We start from the raw sequence: 15,258 nt of genomic DNA, 5'->3' as shown, positions 1-15,258 counted from the left end.
CTGGACTTCAGAAAAGCAGACTTTGACTCCCTCAGGGAACTGATGGGCAGGATCCCTTGGGAGAATAACATGAGGGGGAAAGGAGTCCAGGAGAGCTGGCTGTATTTTAAAGAATCCTTATTGAGGTTACAGGGACAAACCATCCCAATATGTAGAAAGAATAGTAAATATGGCAGGCGACCAGCTTGGCTTAACAGTGAAATCCTTGCTGATCTTAAACACAAAAGAAGCTTACAAGAAGTGGAAGATTGGACAAATGACCAGGGAAGAGTATAAAAATATTGCTCGGGTATGCAGGAGTGAAATCAGGAAGGCCAAATCACACTTAGAGTTGCAGCTAGCAAGAGATGTTAAGAGTAACAAGAAGGGTTTCTCCAGGTATGTTAGCAACAAGAAGAAATTCAAGGAAAGTGTGGGCCCCTTACTGAATGAGGGAGGCAACCTAGTGACAGAGGATGTGGAAAAAGCTAATGTACTCAATGCTTTTTTTGCCTCGGTCTTCACGAACAAGGTCAGCTCCCAGACTACTGCACTGGGCAGCACAGCATGGGGAGGGAGGTGACCAGCCCTTTGTGGAGAAAGAAGTGGTTTGGGACTATTTAGAAAAGCTGGACGAGCACAAGTCCATGGGGCCGGATGCGCTGCATCCGAGAGTGCTAAAGGAGTTGGCGGATGTGATTGCAGAGCCATTGGCCATTATCTTTGAAAACTCATGGTGATCAGGGGAGGTCCCGGACAACTGGAAAGAGGCTAATGTAGTGCCCATCTTTTAAAAAAGGAAAGGAGGAGGACCCGGGGAACTACAGGCCAGTCAGCCTCACCTCAGTCCCTGGAAAAATCATGGAGCAGGTCCTCAAGGAATCACTTCTGAAGCATTTAGAGGAGAGGAAAGTGATCAGGAACAGTCAGCATGGATTCATCAAGGGCAAGCCATGCCTGACTAATCTAACTGCCTTTTATGATGAGATAACTGGCTCTGTGGATGAGGGGAAAGCAGTGGACATGTTGTTCCTGGACTTTAGCAAAGCTTTTGATACGGTCTCCCACAGTATTCTTGCCAGCAAGTTAAAGAAGTATGGGCTGGATGAATGGACTATAAGGTGGATAGAAAGCTGGCTAGATCATCGGGCCCAACGGGTAAGTGATCAATGGCTCCATGTCTAGTTGGCAGCCGGTATCAAGTGGAGTGCCCCAAGGGTCGGTCCTGGGGCGGGTTTTGTTCAATATCTTCATTAATGATCTGGAGGATGGTGTGGGTTGCACCCTCAGCAAGTTTGCAGATGACACTAAACTGGGAGGAGTGGTAGATACGCTGGAGGGTAGGGATAGGATACAGAGGGCCCTAGACAAATTAGAGGATTGGGCCAAAAGAAATCTGATGAGGTTCAACAAGGACAAGTGCAGAGTCCTGCACTTAGGATGGAAGAATCCCATGCACCGCTAGAGACGAGGGACCGAATGGCTAGGCAGCAGTTCTGCAGAAAAGGACCTAGGGGTTACTGGAGAAGTTGGATATGAGTCAACAGTGTGCCCTTGTTGCCAAGAAGGCCAATGGCATTTTGGGATATATAAGTAGGGGCATTGCCAGCAGATCGAGGGACGTGATCGTTCCCCTCTATTCGACATTGGTGGGGCCTCATCTGGAGTACTGTGTCCAGTTTTGGGCCCCACACTACAAGAAGGATGTGGAAAAATTGGAAAGAGTCCAGCGGAGGGCAACAAAAATGATTAGGGGACTGGAACACATGACTTACGAGGAGAGGCTGAGGGAACTTGGATTGTTTAGTCTGCGGAAGAGAAGAATGAGGGGGGATTTGATAGCTGCTTTCAACTACTTGAAAGGGGGTTCCAAAGAGGATGGCTCTAGACTGTTCTCAGTGGTAGCAGATGACAGAACAAGGAGTAATGGTCTCAAGTTGCAGTGCAGGAGGTTTAGGTTGGATATTAGGAAAAACTTTTTCAGTAGGAGGGTGGTGAAGCACTGGAATGGGTTACCTAGGGAGGTGGTGGGCATGGAAAGGTGGAGAGGACTGGAAGACCTGGCTGCTTAGCCATGGTTATGCTCCACATTACTGTAATGCCAGACAATATTGTGACAGACTTAGGGGAGAGTAGTGAAAAAACCCATCCTTGGATAATCAGAGTTTAGACAGATTAGTATCTGCATGTCATGAGCAGGAATGAATCATAGAATCACAGGACTGGAAGGGACCTTGAGACGTCATGTAGTCCAGTCCCCTGCACTCATGGCAGGAGTGAGTATTATCTAGACCATCCCTGACAGGTGTTTGTCTAACCTGCTTTTAAAAATCTCCAACGATGGAGATTCCACAACCTCCCTGGGCAATTTATTCCAGTGCTTAACCACCTGGCAGTAAGGAAGTTTTTCCTAATGAAGGGTATATTAGGAAGATTAGCCTTTTTTATTCACTTGTACTGTAAGAGTTGTTCTTCGAGATGCAATGCAGACCAGGGAGGTGTGCACGCGCCCGGCATGCCAACACTAGAGAACTCTGCCTAGCAGTACCCGTAGGCCCTCCCTTGGACATAAAAGGTCAAGAGCACAGACTCCGATGCAGAGGGGACAGAGGGTGGATTGGGGAATGTACGTCTGCATCACATATTGAAGAACAGTTCAATACATGCAAAGTAACTGTTTTTTCTTCTTTTTCGAGTAGATGCAGACGTGTATTCCACGTAGGTGACTCACAAGCAGTACTAGCAGGAGGTGGGGCTCAGAGTCCATTTAAACGGGGATTGCCTTCCCAAAGTTTGCAGCTGAGCTGGAGGTAACGGCACAGTGGTTTGTAAATGTACATACACAGGACTAAGCGGCAGCCCCTGCAAATGTTCAATATAGGAATGTCACTTAGATATATCATCGATGTGGCCGGGGACTTCATGAGATGAGCTTGCACCCTTTGAGGGGACACAGCTGGAGATACATTATATGCGGTCATGGTACAGCAAGTTATCCACTTGGAGATCGTCTGCTTGCCCCTTCATTCCATCCGCATATGAAACAGACAGCGTGAAGATCAGAAAGGTTTAGTCCTATCCAGGTAAAAAAGCCAAACCTTGCCTGACATCCAACGTATGAAGATCCTGCTCATCTGGGGTTGAATGCGGCTTAGAGAAAAAACACTGGGAGATATACATCTTGGTTTAAGTGAAACTGAGAAACCACTTTAGATTAAAAAAAAAAAACCTCAGGATGCAGCTGCAGGGTTACTGTGTCTTTGGAAAATTGCGTGCAAGGACGCTCCACCCTCAAAGCCTGCAACTCACTCTCCCGCCGGCAGATGTTATGGCCACAAGAGGAAAAAAAAAGAGTTTTCTGACACGGAATGGAGAGAGAAGACATTGTCAGAGGCACCAGCCGAGGGCCCATAAGAACTGCTAAGACCATACTAAGATCCCGCGCAAAGGAACTGGCTCTTTAACCAGCAGGCAGAGATGAGTGATTCCTTTCAAGAGCCTCTCTGCCATGGAGTTCGAAAACACCAACTTCCCATGGATAGGTGGATGAAATACTGAAATCACCCTGAGTGGACTCGCAACGAACTAGGTGCGAGACCAGAAGACTGAGGGTGTAACAGGTACTCCAAAACGTCCTGGCTACAAGCCAACTTCAGTTTAACTCCCTAGGCTAACAACCACATGGAGACTGCTTCCACTTGGCCAAGTAGGCCACTCTGATGGAAGGCTTTCTACTATTAGGCAAGAACTGGGCTTGTTTAGTCTGCAGAAGAGAAGAGTGAGGGGGGGATTTGGTAGCAGCCTTCAACTACCTGAAGCGGGGTTCCAAAGAGGATGGAGCTCGGCTGTTCTCAGTGGTGGCAGATGACAGAACAAGGAGCAATGGTCTCAAGTTGCAGTGGGGGAGGTCTAGGTTGGATATTAGGAAACACTATTTCACTAGAAGGGTGGTGAACTACTGGAATGGGTTACCTAGGGAGGTGGTGGAATCTCCTTCCTTAGAGGTTTTTAAGGCCCAGCTTGACAGAGCCCTGGCTGGGATGATTTAGTTGATGTTGGTCCTGCTTTGAGCAGGGGGTTGGGACTAGATGACCTCCTGAGGTCTCGTCCAACCCTGGATTTGCCAGATTGCCTCAAACATCATTCCTCCTCTAACCAGGCAGCATCCACGCCATGAGATGCAGGGAGCTCAACGCTGGATGCAAAACTTGACCATGACGCTGAGTCAGGAGTTCGGGGTGAAGAAGAGGTATGGGAGGCTGAACTGATAAATGTGAGGAGGTCAGAGAACCAACATTGTCTCGGCCACCCTGGAGCAATGAAAGTGAGCTTGGCACTGTCCAATTTCAGCTTGAGAATGACCAGTGGGATGATCAGCACTGGAGACAAAGCATACAGGAATTCCAGTTCCCAGCTCTGGTGAAAAGCATTGGTCAGAGAGTCTGGACTGAGACCCCCTCCAGAGCAGTACAGCCTGCATTTCTTGTTGGGTTTCGTGGCAAACAGGTCGATCGTCAGAATGCCCCAAACTTCAAAGATGGCCCACAGGACCCTGGGCTTCAGAGACCACTTGTGATTCAGGGAGAAATTTCTGCTGAGGCCATCCACTGGGTGATTCTGGATCCCAGGTAAGTGATCGGTCACAGGGATAACGTTTTCCCCGATGCAAGACTGCCAGAGCCTGATCACCTCCCAACACAGCACGCTGGAGTGTGCTCCTTCCTGTTGGTTCACCTAATACATCACAGTGGCATTGTCAGTGAGCATGGAACCGCTGAGTCCCTGATGTCATCTCGAAGGGCCTGACAGCCACTGTAGCTGGCACAAAGCTCTAGGACACTGAGATGCAGAGAAGCTTCCTTCCACAGGCCTTGAACTTTCAGCAACCCCAGATGCACTCCCTAACCTATGAAGGATGACTGGTGACTACAATCCTGGGCAGAGGGGACCAGCAAAGGGAACGCCCTGACACACGTTGCCCGGCACCATTAACCTGGTACTGAAGTTAGCCTTACTGGCCTGTAACTGCCAGGATCACCTCCTCCTCCAGTCACCTGGTACCAAGGCTGGTTTAAATGATAGGTTACCTACCAGTCAGTAGTTCTGCAATTTCATATTGGAGTTCCTTCAGAACTCGTATTTTAATTTGCTGTTTAATTTGTCAATTTGTTCCAAAACCTCTTCTACTGACGCCTCAGTCTGGGACGGTTTCTCAAATCTGTCACTGGAGATGAATGGCTCAGATGTGAGATTCTCCCTCACATCCTCTGCCGTGAAGATGGTGGGGAAGCTAAATAAATTCTTTGCATCAATGTCCTTGTCTTCCTTGAGTGCTTGCCTTTAGCACTTCAATTGCTCAGTGGCCCACTGATTGGCAGGCTTCCTGCTTCTGAGGTTCTTAAAACTAACAGATCCCCCTGATCCCCGCCCCGGTGCTTTTTTTTTGGGGGGGGGGGGAGTCTTTTACTATTTGCTCTTCAATTTCTCTTTTGACCCGCCTTATACTCTCAACTTCCCAGAGTTTATGGTCCTTTCTATTTTTCTCAATAGGATTTCACTTAGTCCTGCCTTGAGTACTGGAGACTGGACTAGGTGACCCCTCAAGATCCCTTCCAGTCCTATGTTTCTGTGATTTTATTATTCCAATTTTTAGAGGAAATCTTTTTGTCTCTAACTACCTCTTCCACTCTGTTCAGCCATGGGGGCATTATTTTCATCCTCTTACTGTTTTTTTTAATTTGAGATATACATATAGCAGGAGCCTCTATTATGGTGTTTTACATTAAGTGTCTCTGCAGCTTGCAAGCATTTCACTCTTGTGACTGTTCCTTTTAATTTCCATTTAACTGGCCTCTCATTTTTGTATAGTTTCTTTTTGAAGTTAAATACTACTGTGGTGGATTTCTTGGTATTCCCCCCCACAAAAAAAGGAATGTTAAATTTAATTACATTGTGGTCACTATATTCACCTCTTAGACAAGATCCTGTGTGCCACTTAGGACTAAATCAAGAATTGCCTCTCCTCTTTTGGGTTCCAGGACTAGCTGCTCCAAGAAGCAGTCATTAATGGTGTCTAGAAATGCTCTCTCTGCATCCCACCCTCAGGTGACATGTTCCCAGTCAATAGGGGGATAGTTGAAATCTGCCATTATTGGAGTTTGTTTTTGTAGTCTAATCTCCTGAGCATTTCACCACCCTCCTCAGGCGGTCCGTAATATATTCCTATTGCTACACTCTGATTATTCAAGCTTTCCGTCGATGTTTAGGCTCCTAGGATGAGACCTAAAATGGTTGAATAAGCTTAGTGTGAACCGAAGCTGGAGAGGGGACTTTTCCATGCTGATCCTGGTGTGGTAGCAGGGAGTAGTTGGACAGACCTGCTCCATCCCGTGTGCTGGAAGAAGTACTCCTCTTAGAAACAGAGGAAGAGTCTCCCTGAGCCTTGGAGCAGTTCCAGTTAGTCTTATGGGACCTCCTCCTCATCACGCTAGAGTAGGGAGAACTCCGCTTCCTCTTGGGCGAAACAGCAGGGTCCGAAGGTGGAGCGATATCACCTGCCGGTTCTGAAGGCAACCGCTGATCAGGTGAGGGGCTTCATATGTCAGCCATAAGTCTCTGGCCATCAGAGGCCTCTTCTGGAATGACTTACAGATGGAGCACCGTTCCATAACATGCCCTTCACCAAGACAAAAGCACCTTGGGTAGGGATCACTGTTGGAGACACCCCAAGACAGACAATGCTTGAACTGTCGTGAGAGCCAAATACTCTAGACACTTAACTAAACCGAATGTACTACTAACTACTAACTAGAGGGGGAAAAAACCCCTCAGAAAACAGACTGAAAACGTGACGTGAACACACCACACCGAGTGCCACTCTAGCTGTGGGCGGTGAGAAGGAACTGAGGAACTGAGGGGGGTCGGGGCAGCAGTACCCTTACATAGTTAGGGGAGGAGCAAGGGCCACAGGGCATGAGCACCCCCCCACGGGTACTGCTACGTAAAGTTCTCCAGCTTCAGCGCACGGGGCATGCGCACAGCGACACGGAATACACGGTTGCCTCTACTTGAAGAAATCAGCTTTGCTGCCATCACGCTGCCGTCCACAGGACCACGGCTAGCAGTGAGCAAAGCAGAGCGACTATGCTCCAAGCCCAGCTCCAAGAGGGAGCGAGGAAGAGGAAGAGGAGTACACCAACAAACAGTGTCCTGCGAAACTGTGGGACGACAGGTAAGCTTCAGAAACACCCCTGACCTACACTGTTGCTGGTGCATTGCAAGCTGCTTGGCACGACCTTGATCATACCGGAGATCTGGCATATGAGCATTACTGACTTGACAAAATTTGTGCGTCATGCAAATAAGACTTTGCCCAGAAGCCTCTTCTTTCTGGCCTAGCACAAATTTAAACACGGCTGGCACGTCCCTCTCAGAGGAGAGGCACTGAAGATAGGACATGCCAAGTGTCATTGTTAAACCCCCTGAAAACACCCTCATCAGACAAGGATAGGCACAGGCTTGAGACGGCTTCCCTTGGCAGGGGATTACAGCTGCTTGATCTAGGAGCTCAATGAGACGCCACTCACAGCTCTATCTCCCACTCCACACACAGCCACCTTCCAAAAATAGACTCTCTCAGGATCCAACAGGCTCAGTGTGGAGCCCAGCCCCAAAGAGCAAAGGGATTTCTCTGCAGCTGAGCTCTGAGGGAGATAAGAGCCAGACACATTCTTCCCAACCCCAGAACTCAGATTAACTAGCGCCGACAGCAGAATTTGAATGGCCCAGTGGTTAGGGAGGCAGCCTGGGACACTGAAGAGCTGGCTTTGAGCCTCTGCTCCACCACATCTTCCTATAGCGTGAAGCTGATTCAATATGGTAAGGCAGTCTGCACTGTGCAGTGGGGGCTTTGTACGTACATGCATACAGACAGCCCTAATTATGCACAACGGCCTGGGGCTCACTTCTCGTTTGTATCTTATGTACCAAAGCTCAAGCTTCAGGGCTTCAGCCAGCCACCCGCAGGGGTCAGGAAGGGATTTCCCCCAGTGTATTCTGGGAGGTTTTTTGTTTTTTTTTTAAAATCTCTTTCCTCTGAAGCATCAGTGATTGTCATGGCTGGAGAAGAGACATTGAGTGGGGAGGACCAGGGTTCAGAGGGGTCACCGAGCATTCTGTCTCTCAAGGGCGTGGCTGGCTGGTTCTTGCTCACGTGCTCAGGGTCTAACTGATCACCACATGTGGAGTCGGGAAGGAATTTCCCTCCAGGTTAGATTGGCAGTGACTGGGGGGAGGGCAGGTTGCCTTCCTCTGCTGTGTGTGGGTGAGGGCCACTTGCCAGGAAGAATGGGTGTATCTCAAACATTTGCCTGCCATTGCAGGGGACTCCCGCATCGGTGCGCCTTGATCCCCTTTATTCTTTGCCTGTGGCACATGACAGCCTTGTCTTCTGTGGGCTGTGATACTTTGATCTAACTCAGTTGGTGGGTTTAGTGGGGTGGGGGGGCTGGTGGCCTGTGATAGACAGGAGGTCCCTTCTGGCCTTGAACTTCATGACAGTCTCTCTTCTGGTCTTCCCCCACCATAGCTAGACAGGCTGTTTGCCCTGCAGTTTGCACGAGGCAACAGAACTAATACCCCAGTATAAAGGTGGTGATGTCGTCTCCATGGAGAGCTCCTCACTGTCACCATGCATGGTGCAGGGAAATCAGCTCTCTGTCCTCCTGCCCCACCCCCACAAGAGAGGAGGGAAGCCGCCAGGAAATTGCACTGATGGTTGGAAGACGCGAGGACAGATTGTAACTTTTCGTCCGCTCGCTGCAACAGAACCAAGGGGTGTGGAAATCAACACTGCTAACCGCAGGCAGAAGGAGATAGAGGTGCAGCCACAGCATGATCTGAAACCTGGAAGCAAAGGTTTCCACAAATGGCTGCTTGGAGTTCAACTATCCAGGGCCTAATTGTTAATCTCACCCAGGTTACCTGCATGAATCTGCACTGACACTAGCTAGGGTAAGAGTTATCAATCCACATGCTTCAGGTCATAAAACTGACCACCAGAATGGGTCAGGAAAGACTCAGCCATATAAAAACAGCATTGCTCAAACAGTCAGATGCATTATGGGCTTCATCCTGAGTCACCTTATTGATTTCAATATGGACTGCAGGGGCTCAGCACCTTTCAGGATCAGGTTCTGTACTGTGGCGAGGTGGTATAGGGCTTCCCGTCAAGCATCAGTTATCGGCCAAAATTCGAGTAAGGGAGGGTGGGAGCATGAGAACAGTTTCATCTAAAAGACAACCCATGTTGAGCACAGAGTCTGGTTTTACTGCTTCAGAGCTGGTCAGATCCTTTCCAAGGGGTGAACATAATCCTCAATTATGCAGTCAGATCGTCTAATGGGCCGAACGCCCTCTGACCTGCCAGAGGTTTATTCCAGAGCTCTTCATGGGCACTTTCCTGATCTCAAAGCCTGGGGTAGTCCCAGCCCATCTTATGCCCCTTCCACAACCGGCCAGTGGAATGAGAAAGCCGGAGAGTCCAGATTTTAGCCTCCTACAGCAAGTACGTTAAAATCCACCCCAAGGTACCAAGGAAGGAGAGCGTGAGAACTCTGGAGGCTCCTCTTCGCTCAAGTGCCAGATGTACCCCCAGAGAGGTCAATGCAGGGGGCTAGGAATATAGGAACCAGCCACGCCACAAGCCAGGCACTCAGGCAGGGGACCAAGGACTTAGGATCCTCCAGAGTCTCAGAAATATTCTCCTTGATCCAACAGAGGCAACAGGAGCTGATTTGAAGAATTTAGATCAGCTAGCAGTTGGGGAGAGAACTCAAGAAAAAGGCCAACACAGAGCAGGGAGTGCTGGTAGTGTCAACAACGAACTCAGCTACATAATGATGCCGAAGACTGCCAGCGAAACCTCCTCCCCACCATTCCTGAGCCTGGCACGCCCTAAATCCAATTCTTCCTTTTGTTACACTGAGGTAGCCCAATGAGATTACAGGTTTTAATGAACGCATTGTGAAATATTTCACAATGCACAACCATAGGCGTGTTCCACTTGTGCGTAATGCCGGCCGAGGAGCATCCGCAAATAGCATTAAGTGTAGATTAGCTGATCGTTGACAGGCCAAGTGCAATTACTGTACAACAATAAAGGGACTTGCTAAATATAGCCGATATTTGGAGCCTGGCTTTCCTTCTGCCTTAAGCCACCCAGATTGGGCTCCATTTCCCCAGCACAGAGCTCCTGGATCATCACTTAGGAAGGATTACATGATTAGTCATATCTATAGACATGGGAATAACCATGGCCAGAGAGAGCAGGAGCCCAAGACTGCTCGGGGGGGGGCTGTGGGTCAGGGCCGAGTTACAAACACACAGCTCTGCCAATGCAAGCGCTGGAGCACAGAGGCGTGGAAGGGAAAGAAAAGCTTTAACGGCTAGAGCTGCCTGCATCACGTCTAGACACTAGTCCTGCAGTGGAAAGTCACCCACACGATTTACATCCTTGCCCCTCCCGAACAATGCGAGCAATGAAGCACGGGGGATTTCAGGGGACTGTTGTAAGTGCAAACCTCTCGCGCTTTCAGCCAGCTGCCCCCATTCCGTCTATTCCCCAGCACAGAAGCAGCTCAGTAATTAGCTGCTGCCTCTGGAGAAATTCTGCATTAGGTGGAATTGCATCAGGAGGAGGTTTTCAAGAGCCCCAAAGCCACAAGCAATGGGCACTGGCAAGGTGTACTGTCCCCCATAGGTAGTGGGCACCGCAGGACACAATGATGCCCATCCTCAGTCCTGTTCTGCAGAAAGATCTTCTCCCGAGTTAGCAGTCAAGTCTCACACTCCTGCATGTCCCATCTAGAGAGAAGGCTTCTCCTGCCTGGGATGGATGGTGGTGAACAGGCATGGAAACAAACAAACCTTGGGCGGAGAGCATGGGACACTCACTTCCACTAGGGCTTCCAGGGAACAGCAGCTAGCACGGGGCAGGAGAGGAGCATCCATTCCTGTGAATCCTTGTTAGATTCACTATTACTGCAAGCTCCTTGGGGCAGGGACCTCCCTTCCAGGTAATACACCGAGCACAATGATGCCTCCACATTAGTATCACGAGGCAAGGTCAAGAAGCTCTTCCTCCTGGAGAAGTGATGCCTGCACCCTCAGGCGGAGGAGGATTACAAGCCATTCGTAGCGAGACAGGGATAGCTCTTGGGATTGATCACTCGCTACTGGGCCAGTCACCTCCAAGGTGCTGGACCCGGCCCGAGGAAGTGGCTCCTGAATGTCACTGCTGTCTGGTTTCACACTGGCAGCTGAGCAGCCATGGATATGGGGGTCTCAGTGCAGGGCCTGGAAGGAGAGCATCCACTTCACAACAGTAACCTCAAGTGGCACTAATTGGCCCCCTTCCTGGCAAGAGAGCAGCTAAAATCCGAATGGGCCATGGGCACTGGCCCCTCCTCTGCCCCTGGTGGTGGTCAGTCTAGAATAAAGCTAAGGCACATTTGAGAGGACAGCACAGGGGAATCTCGCGCCGCCATGGCTTGTGGTGTTCCTCTTCACAGATTGTTTTATTTTAGGGGCCGGAAGGGACCATTAGGATCATCTCATTTGACCTCCACCATAGCAGGCGAGAGAATTTCAGCCACCACTTCCTGCATCAAGCCCCTAGCTTCTGCTTCAGTTAGAGACTATTTAAAAAAATGACAGGTGACGGAGAATATTCTGTGTCCCTCGGTAATGGTCAGTTACCCTCACTACTAAAAACAGCGTGACTTGTCGCTAGGCTGAATTTGTCTAACTTCGCTTCTCAGCCACTGGCTCTCATTATCTGTGGGTGTACAAAGGAGCCTCCAGAGATGCTACTGTTCTGGCAATATTCGCCCAGCACTCAATTCACACTGGTTTAAAGAAAAATATTCGATAGTAATCTGTGAACCCCTTAGGCAGAGAAACAAGCGAAATCTACTGAAGGCACCGGCTTCACAGGAGAACTTGTTCTATTCGATTCAAGCTCTTTAACTGCCCATGTGACCTCCAAGCGTTTGCACTAACTAGAGTGACCACAAAACAACCCCCAACCCAGAGTCCAGAGAGGGGAGAGACTCACCTCCTCGGGTCCAAAGACTGTACCGCGATGATCTTTTCAAAGTTCATGACGAACGTCTCCAGCCACTGCTGCAGGTAGGTCAAGTCTTTCTAAAAGACAAAGCAAGGACGTGGTGAGAAGCCAGGAGTAAATATACACCAAACGTACACCCCCCCACACAGAGCTGTTAGCTGAAGAGACGGGCCCGAATTAGAACCGTCTAGTCTGAACATCCACAAGCTTCGGGGGAAGTTAGAAACAGAGGCAATTCCAGATTCAAGCTTCCCCCACCTTGACCGATCGATGAGCGTGTGCAGGGTACACAGCGCTGCAGAATACATGATAATTCTACGCATTCCGTAAGTACATGGAAGAGGGTCACATGGTCAGGGTCAAACTGATGGCCAGATTTGGGGGTGTGAAGGAATTGCCTCCCCAGGTAAATTGGCAGACACCTTGGGGGTTTCTTTACCCTTCTCTGAAGCATGGGGTGTAGCTCACCTGCTAGGTGCGTCTGGGCAGATATAGGGCAGATCTCACCTCATCAGCTCCCTGCCACTGCATGGGCACTGGTGGTCCCACCATCTCTCCTATTCTCTGTCTGAGAGTTTAGTCTCCCAAGGACTGACATGAACTGGAGCCTTCGGGCTCAATATAGGGGTATACTGGTGAAATTTAACAGCCTGTGACGCACAGGTGGTCAGACTAGATGATTTAAATGGCCCCACCTGAGACCTGTCTTGAAGGGGCTCAGCCCAGAGTGATGGGCACCCAAGCCTGGATAGGCTGACAAGTCACATGATCAGCAGCCCATCGCAGTCCCCTCCCCTATGATACACCCCCTTGGAGGCCACACATCCAGGAGGGGAGCTTTCCTATTACACAGCAGCCAATCACCAGCAGGTCTTGGATCCCCACTATCCACTCTCAGCAAGGCTGACCCAGCCCTGCACGGTTCTGAGATGCGCACTGAGCTCCAGGAGCTTCACCGGGCACCTCATTGATCTGACCCTCCAGGGGCCCTGTCTGCTCGACAGAGAAGTTCTCCTCCAGTAACCTGGGCTAAAACTTCCCCTCTCCTCCTCAGAGGAGTGTCACACCCGCACTGGTTGGTCGCTGTCCCTCACCCCAGAGAGGGCTGCAGCTCAGCAGCGCTGCAGCCCGGAGTTCATAGAATGTGAGGCTAGATTTCAAAACAGATGACACACAAGTTGTGCAATGCAGTTATTACTCCACAGACGTTTTTGAATAGCCTTTTGCCCTCAGCAGCCCCAAAACGAGATGGTAGCCCTCTGCCTTTTGTAACCCGCGTCCTTTCAGCAGCACAGACAGCACGCAGGTGAAGCAGGCCGAGTCCTGTACCCCTTCTCCTGCATGCTGGGTTTGTCTTAGCCAGATGTCAAGCTCCGCGGGGCAGGCTGCACATCTCATCTATGCTCTGTAAAACACCACGTACGTTTACAGACCGGTACTGTAGAAAAGGTTTATTAAACTCACTCCAACTCAGAACACAAGCAGTAACGGAGCAGCAAACTCAGGTTCCACCATAAGGTGATATGATCTTAAAATCCTCATAGGATTGTCCCACTCACGCCCCCTGTTCGAGGGCGGGGAAGATACTTCTAGACATCCATGCAAAACTCCCAAAGGACAGCCAGTACAGATTCCACTGCAGGGTACTGCATCACAAACCACGCTGGAGACCAGCTGACCATCCAAAGGGGAAAGCAGAGACCACAATCCAGGGAAGTCAGAGAGGCTTTGTGCCATCACCTTGGTGACCGTCTCCCAGTGAATGCCAGGAAACAAGGCGAGAGAGAGAAGGTGGGCCAGGTCATCTCTTTTATTGGGTGAAACACACAAGCTTTCGAGACAAGCTTTTATTCTGTGGGTGAGAGAGAGAGATAAGCCTTCGAGCTACACAGAGCTCTTCTTCAAGTCCAGGAAACGTAGGGTGTCACAACTAAATACAAGACCAAATAGATCGTTCAGCATAAGTAGTTGGCACATATATTGTTAGGGACCACTCAGTGTGAATGGACCTTAGAATATGTTCGATCTCGTATTCAGCTGTGACATTGAGTAAGCTCGAAAGCTTCTCCCTCTCACCAAACAGAAGCTGGTCCAACAAAAGAGATTATTTCACCCACTTTGTCTCTCCTGAGGTTTTTAATACCTTTTGGGTTCTTCTTCTTTGCCTGGTAGTTCCTGAGCCTTTAGGTCACACTGCAACCACAAAGGCTGGAAACTTTTCCCAGAAGCGGAGATTGCTGCATAATCCCAGGATTCCAGGAGCTGGTGCTTTACAAAAAGCCACAAACAGAGTGCAAGCTGGCAGAGTGGCCAGTTCCAGCAATCAGAGCCCATTCTAAGGGACCCGCTTGCCCCGCTTCCTTATCAGACAAGCTGCCTGTAAGGTCACACAGGTCACTCTTGGTGGAGGGGAGGAAAGACCCACGCTATTCTCTGCCACGCAAACAAGCCAAAAGAAAGGGACTGAACAGTCAGGTTAGGCCAGGGGTGCAGGAGAAGGAACCAGTCCTCTCCTGACAATCCGGGGGTCACCTGCAAGGACTGAACCCACAACCACTGACTGCATGAGTGGAAGGACCAGACGTGCTGGCTCAGAGGCAGTGGCCGATTCAAATCACTTCTGCGTGGTCCAATGACTAGAGGGACAAGGACCCACACTGGGTTAACATAGGTTATGCTGGGAGCCTGTAAAGCCAGGGTCACAGTGCAGTGCCCGTGGACTGGCATACGGCCCGCGAGGCTCTGCACTGCCACTCGAGGCTGCTCCCCCCGGCTCAGTGTGGAGAGGCAGCCTCAGCCCAGCCAGTGGGCTGCTCTAACTCATCCCAGCTGGCTGTGGGCCCAAGGGACCATGTGCCAGCTAGAGAGTGCCAGAGCTCAGTGTGCACCAGCCACTCCCCCTCCCCACCCACACCACACAGGCCCTGGGGGAAATCCCCAAGCAGGGTTCTGCGTCCTTCGTGCCATCTGAACGGCACAGGGCAGGGCAGAGAATGGGCCCTGCAGCTTGGGGTAGCCAGCTGCAATGGTACATTCAGCCCCACATGCTAAGCCAGGGCCTGGAACCCCCCACCCAATGCCAGAATCCAGAGACAGACATGCACATTCAGGGAAGCCAATCACAACCAGCAGCACACGCACCAGCCCCTTTG

At 50.2% G+C, this 15,258-nt stretch overlaps 1 protein-coding gene across 1 annotated transcript in view; it reads right to left on the bottom strand.

The window, feature by feature from the left end:
* NBEAL2 (neurobeachin like 2) overlaps positions 1-15,258 on the bottom strand; it is a 168,536-nt gene that overhangs the window by 92,541 nt on the left and 60,737 nt on the right. The window contains 1 exon segment of the mRNA XM_074946450.1: positions 12,095-12,183. Within this exon segment, the coding sequence (XP_074802551.1) occupies positions 12,095-12,183 (89 nt within the window).

The sequence above is a fragment of the Natator depressus genome, chromosome 2 (genome assembly GCF_965152275.1).
Source record: "Natator depressus isolate rNatDep1 chromosome 2, rNatDep2.hap1, whole genome shotgun sequence".
Lineage (NCBI taxonomy): Eukaryota > Metazoa > Chordata > Testudines > Cheloniidae > Natator > Natator depressus.
Note: the sequence above shows the minus strand (reverse complement) of the source record. Positions and strands in the feature narration are given on the sequence as shown.